This window comes from Pan troglodytes, chromosome 15 (assembly GCF_028858775.2).
Source record: "Pan troglodytes isolate AG18354 chromosome 15, NHGRI_mPanTro3-v2.0_pri, whole genome shotgun sequence".
In the NCBI taxonomy this organism is placed as follows: Eukaryota; Metazoa; Chordata; class Mammalia; order Primates; family Hominidae; genus Pan; species Pan troglodytes.
In genome coordinates, this window is record NC_072413.2 from 308,832 (window position 1) to 336,499 (window position 27,668).

At 48.5% G+C, this 27,668-nt stretch overlaps 2 protein-coding genes and 1 pseudogene across 2 annotated transcripts in view; all 3 read right to left on the reverse strand.

Moving 5' to 3' along the window:
* Positions 1-27,668, reverse strand: part of LOC129139011 (tektin-1-like) — a 61,400-nt gene that overhangs the window by 3,536 nt on the left and 30,196 nt on the right. The window lies entirely within an intron of this gene.
* LOC129139045 (tektin-4-like) lies at positions 13-26,509 on the reverse strand (annotated as a pseudogene).
* Positions 9,483-15,776, reverse strand: LOC129139008 (ankyrin repeat domain-containing protein SOWAHC-like). Its single transcript, XM_054677344.2, has 2 exons — positions 15,674-15,776; positions 9,483-13,039 (listed from the first exon to the last, which is right to left on the reverse strand). The coding sequence occupies exons 1-2, from the start codon at positions 15,774-15,776 to the stop codon at positions 12,237-12,239; spliced, it is 906 nt and encodes a 301-aa protein (XP_054533319.1). The 3' UTR covers positions 9,483-12,236.

Here is a 27,668-nt window from a genome sequence, read left to right on the forward strand (position 1 = left end):
GTACCCAGCGCCCACGTCCGCTTCTCGCACCCAGGAGTTTGCCATGCTCAAGTGGGCGGTGGTCGCGCTCCCTCTGCTGGCCTTGGGTGGAAATGCAATCCTGCCGGCGCCTGGGGCTGACCCCACCCCACCCTGTCCTGTCTACGGGCAACCAGGCTGTGCACGCGCTGGGCACTTGAGGAGGTCTTGCTCGCTTACTCATGCCAGGGGCAGACAGTTGCCCAAGTGCCCTCGGGGGCGAGGGCCTCCGGGCCAGGCTAGGGGAAGCAGCGCCGCTGGGGCCCCCAGGCAGAGGGAGGCGAGACCACAGCCAGGGCAAGCGCGGGGGCAGAGCTGGGGCCCCCCTCTCTTGGAAGGTGGTGGAGTGCCAGATGAGCCTGCACCTCGGTGCTCTGGCTGTGGTGGCGCCCGCAGGTCTCGTCGAGGTTGTAGGCCTCCACCTTGTCCGACCAGTCCATCTTGCAGATCTCCGTGTGCTCCCGGTTCAGTCTGGGGCGGGGTGGGGCAGGGCTTTGGTGTGTGGCCAGGGAGGGCCCCGCTGGGGACCCTCCATGCTGCAGGCTAGGCCTTCATGCCCGCTTCAGGAGGGAGCTCTGGGCCGGCTGTCCTCGTGCTCAGCAGTGACCAAGGGCTGCCGCCCATGCTGGGAGGCTGCAGATCAGTTGTGGCACTGGGCTTTGGCCACTCAAACTCAGGCTGGGCCGGAACCTCCCCCACCCAGCCCTGTGCTCCCACTGTGACCTGGGGCATCCCCTGCCGGCTCTGAGCTTCAGGGTTCTGTCGTTCAATGCCTTGCCCCAAGACCAGCCGTGGGTGGGGTCAGGAGTCATCCCTTGGGCAGCCCTCGACCCACCGGATCTGGCTCACTGCTTGCACTATGGCTCTCTTCAGCAGCTGCTGAATGTTCCGGATGAGCTCAGCTTACTGAGGGAGGAGACGCCCTGAGCACCTGAGCCTGTCCTTGGTGAGGATCCCAGGAGGCCCAGCTGCTGCAGGCCTTGGTCAACACCTGAGCAACCAGAAGGAGTTGAATGCCGGGCCTGAGCTCTGACTGTGCAAGTTCTGCTGTCTCACTGGGTTTATCTTGGGCTTTTGGGCATTCTCCTTGGTGCGTTGTAAGTGGGGTGTTTTCCTCCAGGGCCTTCTATGGGCTGCTGGGAAGGTCCCTCAGTGGCAGTTCCCACGCCCCAGGCTTCAAGAGTCATCACTGCTGCTCACTCAGTGCACCCAGGAACGTTGGCCTGCCCCTGGCCTCTGGACAGCCCCTGAGGACCCAAACTCTGGGGGCCCAGATGCCCGCCCAGGCTGCCCCTCAGGGCTCTGTGTTGGGAAAGGCCATCCTCACACCAAGAACAGGAGGAAGACCCTGTGTTTCTTCTTACTGCCTGGCCCGTTTAATTTTCTGTGTGTAGGAACAAGCCTTTTTTCCATGTGATTGGGGTCTTTGCCTCGACCACCAGCTACCTCCTTGTGTGCCAGGGCCCGAGTCCTGCACCCCTCTGTCCCTGGGTTTGCCTCTTCCAGCACTGTCAGTGTCTCCATCACTTGGCAGGCGCCCTTGTTGCGGGCAGAGGGTTTGCGAGAGCTGCAGCAGTTCTTGAGGCACTGAGAGGGTGCAGGGGGTTGGGCCTGCAGAAGGGGAAGGGAGGGAGGAGGGAAAGCATGAGGGGAGGGAGGGACTCAAGTTTTCTTGCCTGAGCTTGGGGGTATGGCAGACCAGCTGCTCCCACCCCACATCTTTCACAAATGTCTACAGGCCTGTAGTGGTTCTCACGGAGGTCCCAGGCCCTGAGAGCTCAGGGAATTCTCCAGAGCCAGCATCAGGGCCAGGACTGAGTTACTCTCTCACCCTATGGGGTTGCCCCATAGACAAGCTGGGCTGGATTGGGGAGTTACAGGCGACATGGAGAAGGGGACCTGTGGGTGCAGATCTTCGTGTCCCTGGCTCTGTATAGGATGAATGGGAGCAGTGGCTCCCAGCCCACCCCACCCTACCTGTCCACACCCGCAGTGCTGGCCCAGACCTGGGTTTCCACCTCGGGAGCAACTGTCCCAACCAGGGAGCATCTCTGGGGAGCCCAGGGTCAGGATGACTGTGCCAGGACTCAAAGGGATTGGAGGAGGAGAGGAGAAACAGCTGCTTAGAAGTCAGGGGCCTTCTGGGGCAAAACTGCCTCCTGTCACTAAGGGGCCAGATTTCGGGACTCAGGGGTCTCACGCACAGAGGGCTGGTCTCCCGTGTGCTTGCAGCAGCCACGTGGCTTGTCCACATGAACTGCCGGGGGCTCCTCCTCTCTGCGCCCACAAGTCCTGGCCACCCAAGTCTGCTGACACCTTCAGCAGCTCTGTCTCCACATGGTCGCGCATGAGGTTGGCATGCTGGCGGCCCTGGCTGCACTGCAGGTTGTCAGTGGTGATGGAGAAGGGCGCCTCCGTGGCATCCAGGGCGTGCTCCAGGTGTTGCTTCTGGGCCAGCAGCAGATCGGTCTCCGCAGCCAGCGCCTCCACCTCGCGCTGCAGCTCTGACTTCCAGCTGTGCATGTCCTGCAGTCGCTCGCCCACACTGCGCGTGGAGACTTGCTGCGTCCGCTGCGCCAGCGCCTGGGTCTCTGCGGCCAGCTGCTGGCTCTCGTGCCCCTGCAGCTCCCGCTCCGACTGGTTGCAGTCGGCGAAGGCCTGGTGGTAGCGAGCATAGCAGTTCTGGAACCCCACCTCCAGCTGGCGGTGGCCAGGCCGGAGGACGTGTAGGCGCCCGTTTTGCAGACCACATCGTACTCTTTGCAGGGCAGCTCGCAGGGCGGCACTGTCTGCGGGGCCGGCTCTGGTAGGAGCACATCCGTGTGCACCATGGTGTCTGCCACCCACCAGGGCCAGGGGAGTGAGGAGTGTGTGTGGTCAGCTTGCTGCGGTCAGCCCAGTGCAGTCAGCGGGGCAGCTCCAAGGGCTCAGTCCCAGAGCAGGACGTGGCTCCCAGTCGCTTGGGTGACACAGTAAACCAAGAGCTTCCTGTTGCCAAGAAACGGGGTCTCTTCTCCAGTGGCTAGGGGAGGGGGCATTCAGGGCGGCGGGCAGAATTGCCCTCTTAAAGGGCCAGGCAGCCCCAGCCCCACCTCAGGGCAATCAACAGTGGCCAAGGGTTCCTGTCACTTAGAGGATCCCAGGGCCAGCCCATCTCCAGCCTCTGTGTCCCACCCTTAGGGTTCAGGGTGTGGGTGGGGACCTCCTGCCCTGGCCCCTTCGTTGATTCATCCATTTGTTCCTGGTTTGCTCTCTGATCCTGTCCTGTGCGGAGCTCCGCGCTCAGGGTGAACAAGACAGAGGAGGCTCTGCCCACCTGCCCCCTCAGGGCAGAGGGCTGTGGCTGTTGTGTGGGTGTTGGGTGTGCTGAGTGATAGTGTTACTTGATGCCGTACAGGTGGCTGCTCTCCCTGCCCTCCTGGCCCCAACAGCAGCCTGGTAGCACAGGGAGGGTCCCAGGCCAGGCCCCCTCAGGGGCAGTCTGAGGCAGTTCCTGCAGGGACTCCACTCCCTTTTCTCCTGGACCTAGTGCCTGAGAGCCATGCCCTGGCCTCTGGCCTTCTCCTCCCAAGTCCCATCCAGGGTCCCCTCAGGCTGGGCACAGCGGGGAGGGAGGGAGTCTGAGTGTGCTTTTCCCTGGGGAGTTGAATTCAGCCTCTGGGTAAGTGTCCAGAGTCAGATGCCCAAATCTGCCCCACAGGGCGGAGGCAGGTCCTGTGCTGTGGAGGCTGCCCTGAAAGGCACCCAGGGCTATGCTGCCTGGTGTAGGCTGGATGGGCAGTAAGCGCCCCAGGACACATCGGCGTCCCCCACACCTGGGGCCAGGGGAGCCCCAGCCTAGGCGCGATTCCCCACGCAGCCAGCGGAGGGCGGCTTTGGTCTGGCGGTGAGAAGCCTGCGGCTCCTGACTCGGCCTCCCCTCCGCCTGCCTGGCGCATGCACTCATGGGGACCCCAGCCCCTCCAGCCTCCTCTTCCCTGAGAACCCCGCACCAGAAAGTCCTCGCTAGGAAGTCCATGCCCTTCCTACAGCACAGGCCACTGGGCCCCTGTTCCTTCCACCTTCACCTCCTCTCCCACCACAGCCCGCACCCTCACTCCAGCCAAAGGAGCCGAGGCTCCTCCTGGGCCATTCCCACCACCCCGCCCAGGTCTCTCCAGCACCACCATTTGCCGGCCAGTGCCCTCCTCCTGGACCTGACCTCCCCTGGTCCTGACCTCTCCCATGGCCAGAACCCTCAGTCCATGCTGCTGTCACCACGGTGTGCCTGGTCTGACACAGCCTCCTGATGGGGCTTTGAGGACAGCAGCCGGGAGACTTACCCCAACCCAGGCCGAGCCAGAACCTATTGCAGGTGGCCTGGGAACCTCTTCTCACTGTCCGTCAAGATTGGGAGGTCAGGGGACCTTCAGGGACTGGTGTGGTCTGAGAAACATCCTTGAGCCTCGCCATGACTCAGTTTCCCCAGATGGCAGCAGGCTGGAGCCCACGCAGGGCAGGATGCCAGGCTCCACCTTTTGTCTGGAACCTGCATTCACTGGGCACCTCTCTGTAGGCATAGCAGAGCAGAGCTGCCTGTTTCTGTCCCTGATCTGCAGCCCCAGGAGCCCGAGAGACCACCTAAGCCAAGGAGAAGGCCTCTGGGCCAGAGCCCAGCTCTGCGAAGTGGGAGACCTCTCAGCCTCCACTTCCAGGTGCCCTGAAGTCGTTGGCAGGGGGTGCTGCCTACTTGGGGCTCCCAGACTAAGGGAACACATTCACCTGGTGACCGCAATAGGCCCTGCAGGCTGAGGCACAGGATTTGACCAAGGACGCATCAGAGTTAGGGGACTGGGCCCTGACTCCTGCCAGCTGCAAACCCCCAAAGCCCCCAGCCCTCTCATGGGGTGAAGACACCCTGAAGGACACTCCAGTGTGCTCCCACCTCTGGGTTCTGCCAGCCAGAGAGTGGGACTCTCAGGCCACATGTGTCTTGCTGGATCTCAGCTTCAGGGACCCAGGGTGCTGGCAGCTCTCTGAGACCTGGGTCGGGGGTGTCCATTAGAGCACCTTGGTCAGGACCCAGAGATGGGGAGGGCAGGGCTAAGAGCACCCCAGGCAGTTGGCATCTCCAGAAAGCAGGAGGTAGGGCATGGCTCTGTGACAGATGTCCCGTGACAGGGAGGACTGGAGGGAGAGAGGGACGTGCTCAGGGGCTGAGGGGCAGAAGAGACCACCAAAGGGCACCTTGGACACTGGATGGCCCCAGGAAGGCCCCTGAACCCCATCCTGATTGATCCAGGGCCAGTGACCTTGGCCCAGACTGCAGGCCTGGGGACTCAGATTCCTTTAATTTCTCAAGAAACTACTATACTCCTTTTTGGCATAGCTGTACGATTTTACATTCCCACCAGTCATGTGTGAAAGCTCCAGTTTTTACTCATGCTTCCCAGCGTTTGATGATTTATTTTTATTTTAGCTATTCTGATATATATGTGTTAGTCATTGTGGTCTTAATTTGCAAATTTGTAATGACTAATGATATTTAACATCTTTTCCTGTTCATAATTAAATACCATCTGTATTCCTTTTCACATATCATTAGCACAAATGTGAAAAATCAGAACAAAATTTTTCACACAACTTCAAAATTTTTAGAACAATACTCAAGGGAAAAGGTGTTTATTTAGAACAATGAAAACAATGAGACATTAACTTCCAGCTTGAATAAAGTTGATTGTGTGCATAAAAATGGTAAAAATATTGGACTTTCTTGGCAAAAGAAGAAAGGGGAAGACTTTATATTTTCTGACATAATATTCATCATTTGTCTTTGGTTTGTGTATTATGTGTATGATTTTGAAAAACTGCATCAAAGATATAACTTTCTGGTGTTTGGTTTGATATTATCCTTGCAAACAGAAAAGTTGGCACATGTTTCTATATAAAACTGGTCAAAGTTGGCCTAGGAATGATCTTACATTGTACTTTCACTTTACATCATACTGTAAGAGTTTAATAATAGCTAAGGCATCAGCATTGATGTGGACTTATTGTCCCTATTCAAGAGGTGGTGTGAGGTTTAGTAGAGTTATGTGCCCTTTATCATAAAACAAATCTATGAAGCATTTATATAAAAACCCAGTATTTCTGGTTTCAAATTCAGTACTGTGCCGTCTGCTTGATAGATTTGTTCGCAGGTTAGAGACATTTTATTGCATAACTTCCATGAAATATCACAGTTGTACTCTTGACTATGTTTGAATCACAAAAAGACTTTAATCTGCACTCAGTTCTTGCAACTAAAATCTTCAGTTTGAATATGAATTTCACTTAAAGAACATCCCTAGAAATTTCAGAGAGAAAAAGACTTTACTTGCAGAATACAATCTGCATTTGCTTTGACAACTAGTTAGTTCACATATGTAAAATAAGTCTACCTGTCTGTATGCATAATTTAGATGTAACAGTAGTGTGGTAATGACTTGTTAAAGCAATTAGAATGGCAGTGGATCATGGCACAATTTACCTTAAAAGCCATGAGCAGAATACATCACAAGCTATGATACAATAAATAGTCATTAAGTTTAAAGTAGTATCCGCATATAAGAACACAAAGCATATTTTAGCCCTTTAAATGAAAGCTTCATTCAGTCAATATTGGTCTTCCTGTAGATGCATTTATGAAACAAAACCACAAAACATACAGCTTACCCGCTTCTCAAAACTCATTGCACAATAGGTTGAGGGACTTCTCTACACCAGGACCTATTATTAAAACCAGTAAGTCCTCAGTGAAAATCATTTATTTGCCTGGAGTGTCATCTGATGTGTCTGTTGTAGGCAGCTGTGGCAGTGGTGGGTGGTTTAGTGACACGGACCCTGCCCACGTCTGTCCGTCCATCAGTGGGCTAGTGTCTCTCTGGCTGCCCCTGAGAAGGGTCTATAGGAGTTAACGGCATTAGCATGGGATTGAAAAGAAATCATCTTGGATTCAAACTTCCATTTCAGTATTCATTTCCAGCTAAGTTTGTGTAGCATGCTTAATGTTTCTGAAGCTCAATTTTAGTAATGGTAAAGTATATCTGCCTAAAAGACAGGGACACATCCCAGTTTTGTGTTTTTTTTATTTTTATTTTATTGTATTTTTCTTGAGACGGAGTTTTGCTCTTGTGGCCCAGGCTGGAGTGCAATGGTGCAATCTCGGCTCACCACAACCTCTGCCTCCTGGGTTCAAGGGACTCTCCTGTTTCAGCATTGTGAGTAACTGGAATTAATTACAGGTGCCCACCACCACGCCCAGCTAATTTTTTGTATTTTTAATAGAGACGGGTTTCACCATGTTGGCCAGGCTGGTCTTGAACCCCTGACCTCAGATGATCCACCCACCTCAGATGATAATCCTGCCAAGTGCTTGGATTACAGGTGTGAGCCACCATGCCTGGCCTTATCCTCAAAAAAGAACTTATCAAAATTGTATGTGTGTGTGTGTGTGTGTGTGTTTTAAGTAGAGTAACACTATATTAAAATGCCACTATATATGTTCTAACAAAAAATCTCAATTTAACAAATGTATGTGGGGAGAGGCAGAGAGAGAGGGAGAGAGGGAGGGAGAGAGAAGGAGGGAGGCAGAGAGAGAGAGAAGAGAGAGAGAGAGAGATATCTCTGGTGTCTCTTCCTTTTTGGATGATGACCCCAGTCCTAACAGATTAGGGCCTTACCCTTTTGCCCCTATTTAACTTTACCTTCTTAAAAGCTCCTTCTCCAAATACACTCACACTGGGAGATAGGGCTTCAGGTTAGGAGTTCTGGGGGGACATAATTCTCTCCAGAACAGACACTAATATCATGAGTGCTCAGATTGCTAGTGAATATGTTCTTGTTACAATTATTTTTACTTTGCAGTTTTAGATAATGAATACTTGGATAATAAATACCCACTGTATTCTAATTTTTTCAACACTTCTTACTTGCATGGATTCTAAACAGAAGTCCAATGTAATTCTTATGTCTGTTTCTCTGTAGACAATGTGTTTCTTCCTCTGCCTTATTTTAATCTTTTATCTTTGTTACAGGTTTTCTACAGTTTGAATATGATATTCCTAGGTATATTTTTAAAATATTCATCCTGCTTGGTGTTCTCTGAGCTTTTTGGATTTATAATTTGTTGTCTGTCATTAATTTGTGTTTTTTCCTAGTTAAAAAAATGAACTTTATAGATTTTACATTCTCAACTTTCACTTATTTTCAAAATGAGAGACAAGACACCTAAACTCCAAGATTTCAGTCCTGAATGCAATAGTACCAGATTTTCAAGTTGCGTAAGTGAACTGCATAAACACCACTAGTTTCAAGTGTACCCTATAAGAAACACATGGACATACTTGCGTTGTTTAACCACACGGTGTCATATCAATAAACATCAAAGTATCTGACATATATTTGTCCATTAAAGGTAAACACAACTCTGAGTATCAAATTAAATTAATCATTTTCCTTTTATAATCTAAATCAGAAACTGAAAAACAAGAAGAATGTAGAGGTAAGTGGCTGAAAATGCTCCGCTTACTGCACACAAGCATATCATGACAAAGAATGCTAGAAGTAGCTTTCCTCAGAAGTAATAATTGAACATTTAAAATATTATTTTATCAGAAAAGTTAAAGCTTTTAGTGTAAAAAGCATGGTAAATGACATTTTAACTTAATAGTTAACTATATAGCAAATTATAGATTTCAAGCAATTAGTTACCCACATTTCACCAGAACATTCAGTGAAAGTGTCTACTCTCAACATTGACCAGAACCTTCCTGTTCTGAAGTGTCTACTCTTTAGACTTGCTTCAGCTTTACATATCTGTAAAACCTAAGATTACTCAATGAGAAGTTACAGCTTATTCTGTACTAGATACACATAATATATATAGATTTAGAACAAATGGATGTTTTTCAACTTCAAAAAAAGTATTTTAATTTACACAATGTTAGACTGTTTTTCACCCATGTGTATACATAACACTGTTTCCCAAATTCACAGGGTCCACTTCCATAATTCTAAAGCAAAAATAGAGGCACATAAATGGATAATAATTCATAGTTTTATGCCTTTTTTAACCTATCTTTAAAGAAATTCAATTGCCATTTAGACAAAGAGGTGATGAACCTGTAACAAATTTCTATGACTTGGAAAATTAAAGGTTTAAAAATCCTAAATGTTGTAGCTCTGGGCAGTTTGCAATCTGTGCATGGGTTCACTCACCCTATGGTCCATGAACTCCCTTATCCTGCAAGCTGTAGGTACTTTCAGCAAATATGAGACTCAATAAGACTAAGGAAGGGCTTGTTTAAATTAGTTCCCCTCACAGTTGATTCTAATCTTGCAATGAACAGATTTAATGTACTAGTGAGTTAAATTTTAAAGTAATTATAAAGCCATTTACTCTATCATAAATGAATGAAATGTAAGAATCACACTTAAAACAAGTCTTTCATTTTAATGAATGGTATCTTTCATTTATTTACAAAGGAATTCACTTGCCAGCAGCATTTAAATATAGAAATAGTCTCGTCTTTTCTCTAGTGCCTTTTATAAAGCAGTGCCATTTCTAACTAGGTGTATTTGTTTCCCAGCTATTCAGTAAATACACTATAGGTATCTAATAGATTCAAGAAAAGATTGGAAAATTGAGAAGATTTAGCATTTTAAACATTTGAAAAATGTTGCTACAAAGCATAGATTATGAATGCATTAGTAAAATAAATTGACACCTTATGTGAGAATCATTAAGTTGGTTTAATTATATCACAGAAGTATGGGCTCACTAATATTTATACCAATTTATGCTAATTAAACCAGAAAGTTTCTGTAGGTAATTCAGCTCTGAGCAACCATTTAATAGGGTTATGAAAAACAGAACCAATGGTTATATAATACCCAGAATATAAACCTCAGCAAATTCAAACTTTTAGAATGGCAACACAAATGAGAATGAGAGGCAATATTTCATTTCAAAGTACCATAGGCTGCTAAGAGTGTTCTTTTCTTTTAAAAATTTGTGTGGTTGTTAGTAATGTACCTTAACACTGGTCCTCCTTGACAGCGGTGTTAGAGATGGTTAGGTAGAACCTATATTACGGAAGTCAGCGTTGCCCATTTCTTTAGTTCAGTGATTAAAATTGAATCGCTTTTACAAAACAATTGAACTGCTGCTTACAATATAAATAGAATACCAACAGGATTCCTGTTGTATTCACATTATTCTCTAATTAGTATTTTTGCATTTCCACTCTGACCTGACCTTCAGTAGTTCCTTTATTTTTATTTTCAAGCATTTTTGTGAGTATATAATAGGCACATATATTTATGGGGTGCATGAGATGTTTTGATACAGGCATGCAGCATGAACTAATCACATCATGGAGAGTGGGTATCCATCCCTTTAAGCATGTATCCTTTGTGTTACAATCCAATTAGATTCTTTTAGTTATTTTTAAATGTACAATTATTGACTAGAGTCCCCCTGTTGTGCTATCAAATAGTATGTCTTATTCATTCCTTCTCCCTATTTTTGTACCCATTACCCGTGCCCTGTCTCCCCCCACCCAGCCCCCTTGTACTTACTATGTCCATGGGTTCAATTGTTTTGATTTTTAGATCCCACAAATAAGTGAGAACATGCAATGTCTGCCTTTCCATGCTTGGCTTATTTCCCTTAACATAATGATATCCAGTTCCTTCCATGTTGTTGCAAATGACTGAATCTCATTCTTTTTAGGGCTGAATAATACTCCACTGTGTGTATCTACCACATTTTCTTTAATACATTAATCTGTTGATGGACACTTAGGTTGCTTCCAAATCTTAGGTATTGTCAACAGTGGTGCAACCAACATGGGAGTGCAGATAATTTCTTCGATATGCTCATTTCTTATTTTGGGGGTATATATCCAACAGTGGGATTGCTGGATCATGTGGCACCTCTATTTTCAGTGTTTAGAGGAACATCCAAACTGTTCTCCACCGTGGCTGTACCAGTAGTACCTTAAAATGCAAATGCAATTGGTAAAAGAATAAGGCAGCATGTAGTACTTGCACTTACAAATACTACCAGTTTTGTAACAATTTGCATTTTTTTTGTCCTTGAAAGAGTAACCACTTAATAAAACAGATATTTAAAAACGCAGTATTCCTTCCTTTGCATGGCATGCAGGAATGGTGAAAGCAAAGAAACAGTCATCCCTTCTCTTCCCCCCACTTCTGGTCTCCCGAAATAGGAATGCCAGGTCAGACAGGTGGAGGAGGGAAATGGGGCACAGGTCAAGGTATGATGAATCTCTTAAAAAGAAATCCGGCCCGGTGCAGTGGCTCACGCCTGTAATCCCAGCACTTTGGGAGGCCGAGGTGGGCGGATCACGAGGTCAGGAATCGAGACCATCCTGGAGAACACGGTGAAACCCCGTCTCTACTAAAAATAATACAAAAAAATTAGCCGTATGTGGTGGCGGACGCCTGTAGTCCCAGCTACTGGGAGGCTGGGGCTGGAGAATGGCATAAACCCGTAGGGCGGAGCTTGCAGTGAGCGGAGATGGCGCCACTGCATTCCAGCCTGGGCGACAGAGCGAGACTCCTTCCCCCCACCGCCAAAAAAAAAAAAAAAAAAAAAAAAAAAAAACACTTTCCCCAGAATGCTAGCCCGATGGGAACTCCACCCCATCCATTCCAACCTAGTAAGGATAGTTTAGTTTGTCTTTTCTGGTCTCACTTCTTTACATCTAGTGTTGTTTTTTTGTTTCTGTTATTAAATTTCAGAAGACAAACCTTGGCATTTTCTAAAAGAAATTATTTTTTACCTAAATACATTGGACTTTGGGCTTAATTTGAAGGAATAGGATAAGTGGACTTTAAGAGAGCGTTCCTACTCCTCCTCTTCCAGTGGCTGCTCTGGGTCCCTGAAAGAGGGTGTGATGTGAACCATCTGGGTTGTGAAGTGGATTTTGTTGAGCCTGTGTTTTTTAAGTCCATTAGTCCTGCCTGAGGCTGTGCACCCTGGAATCCTTGGCTTCACCTCTGGACCATCTTCAGCCAAGTGGTGATGGTGGAGAGGGTCCCCCCATCTTCCAGGACATGTGACAGTTTGTAGGTGGTGAGATGGAGGGGGCAGCTTTTAAATCTTCCAGTACCCATCCCCGCTGCTGGCGGTGCTCTCCCCATCGTCCTTGTCCAGGACTCCCATCAGGGTCTCAATCTCTTCTGTGATGCTCTGACTCACATGCTGGGAGGCCCTTTTCCCAATGTAGTCCCTGATGTCCACATTGGCGTCCTATGTCCCCACTAGCAGCTTCACCATCTCCAAGGTACATGGCTGCCAAGTGCAGGGCGGTGTAGCTCTGGCCTTGCTGTTCCCAGGCAGCAGAGGCTCGTTGGGGAAGTTGACCAGCATGGCCAGAAGCTCCAGCCTGCAGTGCTAGGTGCCTGTGCAGGCAGGTGAGGCTGTGATGAAGCCCAGAGTGGCCAGCAGGCCGGCTGGCACGGGGACAACCCCCTAAGCTGTCCACTCCCCATCGGAGGCCGAAAGCAGCCAGCCGTCCTCCCTGGTCCAGCTCATCCAGCCCCGCAGCTCTCCTCCTCCGCGGACGGGAAAGCCAGCGCTGCGCCGCCAGAGTCACTCGCCTCTGCGGTGTCCTCGGAGGAGGAGATCCCAGGCTGCTGCCTCTAGGACACAGGTTCCTCTTCAAGGGCGGGGCGCTGCCCCTTCCCAGATCGCTCAAGTTCTGGCGTAACGGCCTCGGGGCGGTAGCCCCCCAGGAGCTGCCCGTGTCCGCCTCCTGGCAGCCATGGGGCGGGGGCTCCAGGCCCTCTCTGGTCCCGGGTCCCGCATCTGGGGTAGGGGCTGGTGGAGCCGGTGAGCTCTTCCTGCGTCCCCGCCGCTCAGGGCGACCCGTGCAGGGTCTGGGCTCCCCGTCGCCCAGCTCGGCCCTGCCTGTGGAGCACCTCGGGGACCGCTGTTTCAGGGAGGGGATGGTGAATGCTGCGCTCCGCGTTCACGTGGACGGGGGACAGGTCCCAGGGGCGCGGCCTCAGGCGGAGGACCCGCCAGAACCTCTTCCTGAGACGCCATCAGCGGGGTCCGTGCAGTGGCCACAGCGTTCACCCGGAGATACATTTAAACAGTTTTATTCTCCTGTTTTTTTTTTCATTCCAGAAACCATTACTACTATGCAACAAAGTAAAAAATCTAGTTTAAATAATAATTTGATACGGTCAGGTGGGGATGAGTGCACACGTGTGTGTACACACACACGCAGGCTCTAAATGGGATATTTTGGTGGAGCAGAGGGATAAGGCTTTTATTTCGTTGGTGTGTTGAGTTAGAATCGCCCTTCTCACAATTAAATAATTTAAATCAAGAGTTTTGTTAAAGCTAATTTGTACACCTAGGCAACATCTTTTCTCCATATATTTATACACATATACACGTCTCTAATATTTGCATTTATTACTTCATCTACAAGAGCTTGGAAAAAGGGTCCTAAGTCTTGGCTAGTTAAGGTAAAAATCTATATTTTAAGGTAATAAAAACTTTTGCTATGGACAGAGACATCTGTGGGTGAAGCTGATTGATGTTCCATTGAAGGAAATGATATGGGGTTTTCTAAGGGAAAGCCCAGCATGCTGCAAGGAGAGAGGAGGTCCCGGGAGGGAATTGGAGTCAGCATTAGGATCTAAGTGTCACAGGGGAGTGTGCTCCCAAAAAAGACTGTGACTGTTTCTGTGTCCATCCTGAACTGGTTACCATGAGTGTGTGTGTGTGTGTGTGTGTGTGTGTGTGTGTGTGTGTGTGTGTGAATTAAAAGAGGAGTTACATGCTGGGGCATTTCTGGTATCTCAACTGGCATCTCAGCTGCTGGTGATGATGGCTATACATTTTCCTCAGTATTCAATGGTGCGTATTTCGAGTTAACAATCCACCCATTGGCTGAGGCAGGTGGATCATCTGAGGTGAAGAGTTCGAGACCAGCCTGGCCAATATGTGAAACTCTGTCTCTACTAAACATACAAAAATTAGCCAGGCATGGTTGCAGCACCTGTAATCCCAACTACTCGGGAGGCCAAGACAGGAGAATTGCTTGAATTCAGGAGACAGAAGTTGCAGTGAGCTGAGAAGGGCCACTGCACTCCAGCTTGGGCAGCAGAGTGAGACTTGGTCTCAAAAAAAAAAAAGTTATTGTGACATGCTGTACACATGCTGTGCACATTCACAAATTCAGTGTCTCCCAGAAGTCTGAGATTCTTTTTTTCTTTCTTTCTTTCTTTCTTTTTTTTTTTTGAGACAGAATTTCACTCTTGTTGCCCAGGCTGGAGTGCAATGGTGTGATCTCGGCTAACTACAACCCCCACTTCGTGGGTTCAAGCGATTCTCCTGCCTCAGCCCAAGTAGCTCCTGCCTCCCAAGTAGCAGGGATTACAGGCATGTGCCACAATGTGCAGCTAATTTTTCATTTTTAGTAGAGTTGGGGTTTCTCCACGTTGGTCAGGCTAGTCTCGAACTCCTGACCTCAGGTGATCCACCTGCCTCGGCCTCTCGAAGTGCTGGGATTACAGCCATGAGCCACCATGTCCAGCCAGAAAGTTTTAAGGCTATGATTATTAGACCATCATACAAACAAAAAGTACTTAAAAAGTCTCAGGAATGCAGTCCCTCATTGGCCTGGTATGACTAAGATAAAAAGAAGTTGGTCGTGAAAATTTCTGAATGTGGTTTAGGACAAGGAACCCCAGTAAGATTCAGAGACAACCTAGAAAATTGAAAGACAATTTTACTACCCAAATCACCCTTCTATAAAAAATAAAAGAAGATGTCAAATATGAAAATAAAACTGTCCTCTGGGCCCTCAATTTTCTATGTTATTGGGAAGGCAGGCAGCTACTCAGCAGTTATATCCCATAAGAATGGATAACACTAAAACAACTGACAGCATCAAGTGTTGGTTAGAAAGTGGAACTGATTCTCTCAAACATTTTCATTGTAGTTTAAGATGGCACAACCGCTTAGGAAAATGTCTCCCCATTTCATACAATGCCAAATATATACTTATTTTATAACCCAGAAAATCCACTCTTACGTACTTAAACTCAAGAAAAGTGAAAATATTATTACAGAAAAACGTGTATATCTGATTTGTTCGTAGCAGGTTTATTCATGATAGCCTCAAATCAGAAACTGCTTTTGTGTCTATCGATAGTGGAATGGATTATAAACAAAACAAGCAAAGGCCTCAAACCTGTGGTATAGTCATAATATTGAGTATTACAAAATAAAATTAATGAATAATCAATAGGAGCAAAATGATGTGTCACAAGCATGTTTAGTGAATGAACATAAAAATTATATAATTTATAGTTTCACTTACGTAAATGGTGAAAACAGACAAAACTATCCTTTTGTGGAAAGAATCAAAACCATGGAAGCCTCTGTGTTCAAATACTGACTGGAAAAGGGCATGAGAAAACGTGTTTCTGCCAGATCTTCTATATGCCTGATGTACATTCACTCAATGTATTTTGCATATACTATTTTTGCAAATAAAACTGAGACGCAAAATAACTCAAGAGAAAATAGCTAGAAATAGGTAGAGTTGGGATAGAAGCCTTGGAAGCTCCCCCCTACCTTGCTCACCTGGCACAGGCCAAGGAAGCCCTGGGACAATGCTGTCAGTGATCTGAAGGCCTTCCAGGGGAGCCCGCCAGCCCATGCCGGTGCCCGAGCTGCCCGCCGCCATCTGAATATGTTGCAAAGACAGTGCTGGCCTGGCAACCGGTGACGCTCCATGCCCCACCCCGACCCCCACTTCTACCCAACTAGCGGCAACCCTAGAGACAGAGGTCTGGGCAGCAGCGGCTAAGTCTGGCAGTTGGCCAGGCGGCCAAAGGACGGGAACTGGCCGTTCACCCCATCCCGGTTTCCATGGAGCACTCAACCACCATGGCCCCTGAGCGGACCCTCAGGCCTGGTGGGCTGTGCTCTGTGCCTGCAAACCTGACGCCATCCAGGGGAGCTCCACCTTCCCGTGCCAGCGCCTCAGCTGCTGCAGAAAACTGCAAAACTGCAAGTTGCACACAGGCAGAGATGACGGAGCAACCCCTGACCCTCCGTGCCACTCACCCTACCCGCACGCAGACCTGCCACGCGGACCCTGAGGCCGGTGCCTGGGCGCCCAAGTCAGGCAGTCCGCACAGCAGTGGCACCAGGGTGAAAACCTGCTGCTCAATACCATCCCAGTTACCACGAGGAGCCAGCCCCGGCAGCCCCTGAGTTCTTGGAGGAGGCCAAGTCACACCAACCCCTCAAGTGGGCAGGTGATGCACTTGACCCTGAGGACATCAGGTACCAGGCCCGCCAGCTCACGCCGGCATCGGAGCTGCAGCTGCAGTCTAGACGTGGTGCACCGGCAGTAAGTGACTGGACACCCCAGACCAGGCCCGCCCCCCAGTAGCGTGGATCCTGAGGCCAGACCCCCAGGCGGCAAAATCAGGCGACGGGCTCCGCCAGCAGCCGCTCAGTTTCATCCGTGTGGATACAGAGTGACCAGCGCCAGGGCCCAGGATCCAGAGAGATGCCCAAGAGGAGCGGAACTTGAGGCCAGGTGGGCTGTGTGCTCTGCGACCCTGAGGCCATCCAAGGGAAGTTCCGGCATCCCACGCCAGTGCCAGATGTGCAGCTGCAAACCGTGCGTGGGGCACTAGCAGCAGTGAGGGCTGGTGGGGGAAGGAGCAGCCCCTGACTCTCCCTCCATGCCTCTCCAGCTACCTGACCCTAGCCACACAGACTCCAGGGCCAGAGCCTCAGCCTGAAGCCGGGCCATCTGCGAAGCCACCCAGGTGGCCGCGGAGTCCACTTGCCAGCACCTTATCTCCCTTCCGAGGAGGAGCGGGGCGGGCTGCAAGGCCAGACAGGCTCTCCTTCTCAGGCTGGGCTGGCGGTGCTCCTGCGATCCTGGGGCCGCCCGGGCGATCCCAAGAGGACCTGCGAGCCCATCGGCGCCCGCCCAGAGCTGCAGCCCCACCTGCCGGCGCGCACCGCCAGGGAGCGGCTTCCGGGAGCCGGGCAGCAACCGCAGTGCAGGCGCGCGCCCAACGGCTTTGCGAGGCTCACTCGGCCTGAGAGGTCGGAGGCTGCGAGTGTCGCTGCTGAAGGCTGTGGTGGACCCGGCTGGATCACGGACTGTGGAGTAGATCACAGATTTGGGATCGCGGATTGGGGGTTGAATCGCGGATTTGGGGCTGGATCAGGGATTTGGGGTTGGATAGGGGATTTGGGGCTGGGTCGGCGGGGTCGGGGGAGGGGGTTGGTGAAAAGGTGACAGGGAGGTCGGCCGGGGTCGGGGGAGGGGGGTGGTGAAAAGTGACGGGGAGCTGCCCCCGCTCAAGAGCCAGAGGTTGGGGTCCTGAGAAGTCACCACTATAAAGTTATTCGGCTTCGGGAGCCACAGGGGCCAGACAGCCCAGGGCTCCATAGAACATGTCTACACGGGTTCCGGATACCGAATCCGGGACTCCGAACTGCAGAAGATCCACAGGGCAGCTGTCAAGGGCGACGCCGCGGGGGTGGAGCGCTGCCTGGCGCGCAGGAGCGGAGACCTGGACGCCCTGGACAAGCAGCACAGGTAGCGGGGGCTCAGCCTGGGGTGGGAGGGGGTCCCCAGGCCCGGCTTCCCCGCAGCCCCTGGGACGGGGCCTTTCAGGGCTCCGGGCACCCTCAGAGTGGCGGAGCCAAACGGACCCTCAGCTGTTTTCCATCCCTCATAATTCCCTGGCTGGAGCAGTTGGAGAATTTGAGTGATTTAATTCACAAAGTTAAGCATACACAGTGTTGTTATTTTTAACATAAACGTTTAAAACATGGTTTATGTACATTATAGGAGGTGCCTAATGAGAGAACTCATTCTCCTATCAAAAATACCGTGAGTTATTTCAGTAGGTGAAAAGTTCTCAGATAAGAGAGCTTACTTGAAAAATATTTACTATACTATATATATATTTTTTCAGATGAAAAGTATGTTTTTATTTTATAGGGAATTCATTATATTCTTTTTTTTTTTTTTTTTGAGTCGGAGTCTCGCTTCTTTGCCCAGGCTGGTGTCCAATGGCAAAATCTTGGCTCACTGCAACCTCTGCCTGCTGGGTTCAAGCAATTCTCCTACCTCAGCCTCCCAAGTAGCTGGGATTACAGGCAGGTGCCAGTGTGCCTGGCTAACTTTTGTATATTTAGTAGAGAGGGGGTTTCACCACGTTGGCCACTCTCGTCTCGAACTCCTGACCTCAAGTGATCTGCCCGCCTCCGCCTCCCAAAGTGCTGGGATTACAGGTGTGAGCCACCGCGCCCAGCCTATGTTGTTTATTATATATCATAAGATATATATATATATATATATATATTACTGATACGTATACATATATACCAGATATAATATGTCATATATATCAGATATATATACACATTAGATGAAAAGTACATTTTCATTTGACAGGGAATTCTTTCAAATCAAATCATCAAACACTATAAAATTGGGCAAAGTACTTTTTTCCAGATCTGCAAGTTACTTGTGTACATAGGAAAAAGTCCTTCGCATTTCTGGTATAAGAATTTAAATTAAAAGAGGAATGAAACAGTTTTCTATCCACAATATTTGTGAGGATGTTTTATACTCCTGCTTAAAGTTTAAGTTGCTGATTACTTTTCAAATAGACAATTTGGTGGTAAGTACTACATTTAAAAAATATGTATGCCCTTTACCCATCAATTCCATTATACTAAAACATCCTTAGGAAATAAAGATACATGCACTTTATTTTTCACAGCACTTATTTTAAAAAGAACCCAAAGAATGGATCCTATGAATAAATTTCAGTTGCATCCACAGGATGGAATAATATGTGACCACTGAAGGTGGCAATAGATACAGAAGTATATTGATGTGCGAAGATGTATTTTGTTATAGCTAGTGAGAAAAAAATCAATTAAGTTATACATACAAACATACTATGGTCTTGTTTTATCAAAAATATGTACAAAATATAAAATTTGTAATTTCTGAGCATTTGTATTTTAAGTAAAGTTCTTTTCCTTTTTCTTATCTGTGATTGCTGCAGTGAGCATGTACAAAACTTCTAGTAAAGTTTATTAATAAAGGAATAATCCTTGGGAAGACAGGAATATGAATCTTACAATATTAAAAATAATTTCTCACTTTCTATTTTTATCATTATTGAGTGTATTGTTATCATCTTTGAACTTTTAGCCTCTTCAGAAGTAAAAAGGGAATATTTTTATCTGTTTCCAGATTTTATTATCTATATATTTTATTATGTACATATGTTTTGCTTATGTACTCATTCAATTTATGCAAACAATGATAGATTAATCATTTCATTTTAATTGTATTCTTAAATAAAAATAACATATAAATATTACTATTGCAAAAATATTGCTTTATAGGAGTTTATTTAAAAATATTGAACTCCCCAACTGTATTTATCCATTCTTTCATTCCATTTATTCATCAAACATAACCTGAGTACCTGTTATGTAGCAGACATATTCTGCTATCTCTCAGGATCCTTCTATCCTTAAAAACTTCATATTTACCTGCCCTGCCTGCACAAGCTGAGAGATTTAAAATAGGAATATTGGGACTTAATCTCTTTGAAACTTTGTCACCCAACTTTCAAACAAAAGCATATCTGAAGTTAGAAAATAGTACAAGATAAGCTTTAACTGCCCACTCAAAAGTTTATCAGTCTTAAATACTAATATTAATCATGGGAATGTCTTATTTGCATATATTCTGTAAGCATAAATATTGAATAAAATGAGCCATATGTATTCATTTGAATCATGAGTTTCCTTTGTCTTCAATTTGTTTGAAAATTGAGGAATTAATTTGTTTGAAAAATGCATTATTATTATTTCAGTGTTCTATCCTCATAGTACCTTTAAGCAGGCGGACAAGCCAGCAACCTCACCCACTCAAGGAAGCCCAGATGGCCAGGTTCCAACAGCATGAGTAGCTGCCACCTGATGGCTGATGGAGCAGAGTCCTGAGGAAAAGCAGATGGCACTGGGGCCCTAACTCTAGGGCAGAAGAACTGATGTATTGTGACTGGCAGCATGTGAGGTTGGTGATTGGCCCACCTGTTCCTGGCACACCCTTGCAGAGGTGGCTGGTTGCTCTTTGAGCCAGCTTGGGCTTGCCTGGCATGCACAAGCCTCGGTGTAACAACGGTGCTACAAATGGAGCCATATATAGGAAAGGAGCAGGAGGCTCAGGAGCAGGGTGTGCACTGCCTTTGGGGATCCAGTGCATGCCTCAGGGCTCCTATGGCACTGCAGTCTTCTTTGTTGCCAAGAGGCAGACCACAGGCCGTCTTGAGGAAGACTTTATGTACAAGTGCAGAAAGCAGCCAGGATTACCACCCAGGGGACTCGGCCTTCTGTGGCCCTGGCCTGAGAGAATTTAGCCCAAGGCAGGACAAGCTCACTCAGAGCAGTGTGTCAGTAGGTGGGGCCTGTGCATGCGAGGCAAGGCCAAGCTGGCTCAAAGAGCAAGCAGCCACCTCTGCAAGGGTGTGCCTGGAGCAGGTGGACCAGCCACCAACCTCACCCACAGAAGGAAGCCAGGATGGCCAGGTTTCCACAGCCTGAGTGGCTGCCTCCTGATGGCTGATGGAGCAGAGCCCTGAGGAAAAGCAGGTGGCATATTTAACTCTTTAATCCATCTTAAGTTAATTTTTGTATAAAGCAGATGGCACCAGTCCATGCCTCAGGGCTCATATGGCACTGTGGGCCACAGAAGGGTGAGTCCCCAGGGTGGTAATCCTGCCTGCTTTCTGCACTTGAACATAAAGTCCTCCTCAAGACGGCCTGTGGTCTGCCTCTTGGCCCCACCTTTAGGGTAGAAGAACTGATGTACCACATCTGGCAGTGAGTGAGGTTGGCAGCTGGTCCATTTGCTCCTGGCACACCCTTGCAGAGGTGGCTGCTTGCTCTTTGAGCCAGCTTGGCCTTGCCTGGCATACACAAGCCTCGCTGCAACAAGTGTGCTACAAATGGAGCCATATAGAGGAAATGATCAGCAGGCTCAGGAACGGGCCGTGCACTGCCTTTGTGGCTCCAGTCCATGCCTCAGGGCTCGTATGACACTGTAGGTTTCTTGGTCGCCAACAGGCAGACCACAGGCTTTCTTGAGGAGGACTTTATGATCAAGTGCAGAAAGCAGCCAAGATTAGCACCCAGGGGACTGGGCCTTCTGTGGCCCTGGCCAGACTTAGAATTTGACCCAAGGCAGGACAAGCTGACTCGGAGCAGAGTGTCAGTACCTGGGGCCTATGCATGCCAGGCAAGGCCAAGCTGGCTCAGAGCAACTAGCCACATCTGCAAGGCTGCACCTGTAGCAGGCAGACAAGCCAGCATCCTCAGCTACTCAAGGAAGGAGGGATGGCCAGGTTCCCACAGCCTGAGTGGTTGCCACCTGATGACTGATAGAGCAGAGGCCTGAGGAAAAGCATATGGCACTGGGGCCCTACCTCTAGGGTAGAAGAACTGATGTAACCTGACCGGCAGCAAGTGAGGTTTGTGGCCGGTCCACCGGCTCCTGGCAAAACCTTGCAGAGGTGGCCGGTTTCTTTTTGAGCCAGCTTGGCCTTGCCTGGCATGCACAAGTCTGTGCAACAACTGTGACACAAATGGAGCCACACAGAGAAAATGGGCAGCAGGCTCAGGAGCAGGGTGTGTGCTTCCTCAGGGGCTCCAGTCCATGCCTAAGGGTTCATATGGCACTGTGGGCTTCTTGGTTGCAAAGAGGTAGATCACAGGCCATCTTCAGGAGGTCTTTATGTGGAAGTGCAGAAAGCAGCCAGGATTACCACCCGTGGGACTCAGCCTTTTGTGGCCCTGGCCTGAGAGAATTTGGCCCAAGGCAGGACAAGCTCACTCGGAGCAACATGTCGGAACCTGGGGCCTGTGCATGCCAGGCAAGGCCAAGCTGGCTTAAAGAGCACCCAGAGCATCCATTCTGGTGGATGAGCCAACCACATGGCCAGCTTCTGGGTGTGGGCCCAGTGCCACATCTTCCATCGCTTTCTGACATACCCGACCAACACTGAAGAGACAGCCTGGACAGAGTGCAAGAGGAAGGCTGAGAAGGATGAGATAGTGAGTGCTGGCTTCTTTCTGACCCTCAGCACACCCCCAGGTGGTGACCATCAACCTTTAGGGGTGGGAGAGCAAGACTGATGGCTTCAAATGCTTCCCCAAGAAGATGGACACAGGCCACTCAGCTCATCCTCACAGCCAATGAGTTGACAAGCAAGCAGATGACAGTGACAGGCTTTTAGAAAGAGCATCAGAAGGTGGCCAGTTTTTCTTCAGCCTCAGCCAGGCCTTGGAACTTGACTAGGCCATCCACTTCACCAGAGATGCCTTCAAGAACATCAGTAAGCTCCTTGCCAATGAGTCCAGGAAGGACGTGGACCCAGCCATGGACCTGTTAGTGCTGTCTCAGGGACACCAGACCAACATCCTGGACATCATCCTCATACACAAGGAAGCTCTTACCAAAGTCACGGAGAACAGGCAACATGTGGCAGAAGGGAAGACAGAGGTGCAGAGGCTGATGGCGTCATTATCACAGGAACAGGATTTCTTTGGCCACTTTGGCTGAAATTCACCACTTCCATCCAATTCACTCAAGCGAGAGACTTGAAATCACAGATGGACCATTTCTTGCAACAAGAGATACTATTTTTTCAAAAAGTCACCTAAAATTTGATAGTGTTGAATGACTAGCTATTCTATTGTGGACTTTTTCCTGTTCACGGGTACTTTCTACAGCAGAATGATAACAGTATCAAAGAGCTAGTGCCAGCTATCGGTGGTAGTACAAGGATGACTTTGTGCTCAACTGAAACCCAGATGAATATAGAATTGTGTAGGAAAGTGTTAATATGATGATAGAATAGAAACAGTAGCAAATGAACTAAATCATACTATGAATGCCTACACTACCATTATAACTTTTTGAAGAATGATAATACCACTTACTTTATTGCCTTTTGAAGTAGGAATATTTTAGTGGATATGCTATAGACCTGAAACCCTATAAAGAATCCCAAAGAAGCTGGCTGGATAAAGCCTGCTATGGATGTCTTTATACTCAAAGACTGATGAGGCAATTCGAATATGTGTCCCCACCAAATCTCATGTTGAGTTATGCTTCCTAATGTTGGAGGTGGATCCTGGTATAAGGTGATTGAATCATGAAGGCAAATTTCTCATGAGTGGTTCAGCACTATCCCCTTGGTACTGTCCTCACAATCATGAGTGAATTCTCGTGAGATCTGGCCACTGAAAACTCTATGTCACTCCCTACTCTCCGTGATTTCCTCTTGCCATATGAGACAATTCACTCTTTCATTACCTTGCACAATGATTGAAAGATTTCTGAGGCCCCCCAGAAGCAGAAGCACTAAGCTTCCTTTCCACTCTGCAGAACCATGAGCCAATTAAACCTCTTTTTCAAAATAAACCTTACCAAAAATGGCAAATGAGGACTGGAGCATTGCTATAAAGATACCTGAAAATGTGGAAGCAACTTCGGAACTGGGTAATGGGTAGAGGTTGAAAGGGTTTGGAGGGCTCCAAAGAAGACAGACAGATGAGAACATTTTTGGACCATCTTAGAGACTGGTTAAATGGCTGTGACAAGAATGCTGACAAAAACATGGACAGTGAAGGCCAGGCTGAGGGGGCCTCAGATAAAAATAAGGTTTCTGGAAAATGTCTCCCTTTTGGATATGGAAAGCTTACACGATGCCTGTACCATCACTGTACCTTAGACGCAGTGAACTTGCCTTTTATTTCAGAGACTCGTAGGCAAAAGAGAATGTAGCCTTGACCCAGATGAGACTTTGGACTTTGTAATTTTGAGTTAATGCTGAAATGAGTTAAGACTTTGGGAGACTGCTGGCAAGGCATGACTGTATTTTGCAATGTGAGAAGGACATGAGATTCGTGGGGTCAGGGACAGAATAATACGGTTTTTCTCTATGCCCCTTCCAAAACTCATGTGAAAGTACACTCCCTAATGTTAGAGTCGGGGCCTAGGTGGAAAAAGCTTTAATCATAAAGGGGTTGGAGTGGATCCTTCACAAATGGCAAAGCACCAAGCCCTTAATGCCATCCTCCTGAGAGTGAGTGAGTTCTCATGAGATCTAGTAGTTTAAAAGGCTGTGGAACCTCTTTCCTCTCTCTGTCTTGTTCCAACTTCTGGCATATGAAACATGTCATTGCTGCTTGGATTTCCGGTGTGGTTAGGAGGGGCCTGATCAGTGTGGGCCTGGTCAGTGGACCTAGGTCAGTGAGGACTATTTAGTGGGATCGTGGTCAGCAGGGGTCTGCTTAGAGAGGGTCTCATTAGTGGGGTCTAGTAGTGGGGGTTTTGGTGAGTGGGGACCTATTGGCTGCCAGTTGTTTGGTGTCTGGTCAGTGCAAACCTGGGCTGTGGGGCTTGATCAGTGGAGACCTGGTCAGCTGGGGCTTAGTGCTGGCCTGGTCAGCATGGGCTGGGGCACTGGTGACCAGGTCAAGGGGTGCTATTCAGTGGAGGACTGGGCACATGGGACCTAGTCAGCAGACCCTGGTGGGCGTGTCCTCATCAGTGAGGCCCTTGTCAGTGGGGCCCTGGTCAGGGCAGCCTTGTCAGCGGGACCTAATCTGTAGTGTCCTGGTCAGAGAGGACTTGGTCAGTGGTGACTTTTGTAGCACTGGTCTACAGGGTGACCTGGTCAGCGGGGATCTCAGCATTTGGTGCCAGTTCAGTGGGGTCTACTCACTAGGGTCCCAGTCAGGGGCATCTGGTGACCTTAGGCCTGGTTATTAGGGGCCTGATTAGTGTCAACCTGTTCCCTGGAGGCCTGGTCAGTGGGCCTCATCTTGGGGGCAAGGGAATGAGGTCATGATCAGTGGAACCTGATCAGTGAGGCCTTGTCAATAATGACCTAGTCAGTGAGGACTTGTCAGTAAGGACTTGGTCCATGAGGCCTTGTCAGTGAGGCCTTGTCAGTAAGGTCCTGGTCAGTGGAGTCCTTGTCATTGTGTGCCTGGCAGTGGGGGTCTTGTTAGTGGGGCCTGGTCATGAGGGTCTAATCAGTGAGGGTGTCATCAGGGAGGACCTGATGTGTGGGGTCTGGTCAGCAGGGACCTGGTCAATGTGGGCTGCTGAGCACTGCTTGGATAAGCCAGGTGCAATGTGCATTATTGAAGGCCCTGTGGACAGCTGGGATAGCCCAGTGATGCCCAAGGGCCTAGTCAAAAGTGGACAAAGTACGTGTTTGGATGGACCTGGGAGATCCTGCTCAGAGATTCTGACAGGACAAAGGTAAAGGAAGGGCCAGAGTGGCTGCAGAGATGGTCACAGTCTATGGGCTGCACAGGATGAAGGAGGCCAGGGAATAGGCAGGGTGGGCAGTTGGGGTTCAGGGAGAGGCAGGTGCATGCTGGGAGGTCAGACCCTGTGAGGGCTTTGGGGGCGTCAGGTTGGGTAGGCTCCAGGCACTCTCACTCACATAGGATTCCAGAACACTGCTACAAGGCTCTGAGTGTTTGTCCCTCACATAGGATTCCAGAACACTGCTGCCATTGTCTGAAAGTTTGTCCCCCACATAGGATTCCAGAAGCCTGCTCCTGGGGTCTGAATGTTTGTCCTCCATCTAGGATTCCAGAACACTGCTGCGAGGGTCTGAATGTCTGTCCCTCACATATGATTCTAGAACATTGATGCTAGGGTCTGTATGTTTGCCCTTAACATATGATTTCAAAACACTGCTCCTGGATTCTGAATGTTTGTCCTTCACATAGGAATACAGAACACTGCTGCTGGAGTCTGAAAGTTTGTCACTCACATAGAATTCCAGAACACTGCTGTGAGGATCTGAATGTTTGACCCTCACATGGGATTCCAGAACACTGCTGCGAGGGTCTAAATGTCTGTCCCTCACATAGGTTTCCCGAACAATGTTACGAGGTTCTGAATGTTTGTCCCTAACAGAGGATTCCAGAGCACTCCTGCTGTGCTCTGAATGCTTCTCCCTCACATAGGATTCCAGAACACTGCTACAAGGGTCTGAATGCTTATCCCTCATATAGGATTCCAGAACACTCCTGCTGTGTTCTGAATGTTTGTTCCTCACATAGGATTCCAGAATACTCCTGCCGTGGTCTGAATGTTTGTCCCTCACCTAGGATTCCAGAACATTCATGCTGGGGTCTCAATGTTTCCCTTAACATAGGATTTCAGAACACTGCTCTTGGGGTCTGAATGTTTGTCACTCACATAGGATTACAGAACACTGCTGCTGGAGTCTGAATGTTTGTCAGTCACATAGAATTCCAGAACACTGCTACGAGGGTGTGAATATTTTTCCCTCACCTAGTATTCCAGAACACTGTTGCAAGGGTCTGAATTTTGGTCCATCATATAGGATTCCATAACACTGCTGCTGTGGTCTGAATGTTTGTCCCTCACATAGGATTCCCGAACACTGCTACTAGGTTCTGAATGTTTTTCCCACACCTAGGATTCCAGAACACTTCTGCTGGTGTCTGAATGGTTGTTCCTCACATATGATTCCAGGACACTGCTACGAGAGTCTTAATGTTTGTCCTTCACATAGGATTCTAGAACACTGCTCCCGTGGTCTGAATGTTTGTCCTTCACATAGCATTCCGGAACACTGCTGCTGGGGTCTGAATGTCTGCCCCTCAAATCAGATTCCAGAACACTGCTGCTGGGGTTTGAATGTCTTTCCCTCACATAGAATTCCAGAACATGGCTGGGAGGGTCTGAATGTTTGTCCCTCACATGGGATACCAGAACACTGCTGCGAGGGTCTAAATGTCTCTCCCTCACATAAGATTTCAGGACACTGCTACGAGGTTCTGAATGTTTGTCCCTCACATAGGATTCCAGAGCACTCCTGCTGTGGTCTGAATATTTGTCCCTCACATAGGATTCCAGAACACTGCCAGATGGGTCTGAATGTTTGCCCTCACATAGGATTCCGGAACACTACTGCTGGGGTCTGAATGTTTGACCCTCACATAGGATTCCAGAACACTCCTGCTGTGGTCTGAATGTTTGACCCTCACATAGGATTCCAGAACACTCCTGCTGTGGTCTGAAAGTTTGTTCATCACGTAGGACTCCAGAACACTGCTAAGAGGGTCTGAACATCCCTCACATTGTATTCCAGAACACTGCTTCTGTGGTCTGAATGTTTGTTCCTCACATAGGATTCGAGAACACTCCTGCTGTGGTCTGAATGTTTGTCCCTTACCTAGGATTCGAGAACATTCATGCTGGGATGTAAATGCTTGCCCTTAACATAGGATTTCAGAACACTGCTCCTGGGGTCTGAAAGTTTGTCCCTCACATAGGATTCCAGAACTCTCCTGCTGTGGTCTGAAAGTTTGTACTGCACATAGGATTCCAGAACACTGCTGCTGTGGTCGGAATGTTTTTCTGTCACACAGGATTCCAGAACACTGCAGCTGGGTTCTGAATGTTTGTCCCTCACATAGGATCTCAGAACACTGCTACGAGGGTCTGATTGTTGGT

Coding starts and splice junctions, on each gene's coding strand:
- LOC129139008 (XM_054677344.2), bottom strand. CDS start 15,776: ATGGCGGCGGGCAGCTCGGGCACCGGCATGGGCTGGCGGGCTCCCCTG. Junction 13,040..15,673: donor GCTTCCTTGGCCTGTGCCAG/GTGAGCAAGGTA, acceptor CCCCGTCCACGT/GAACGCGGAGCGCAGCATTC.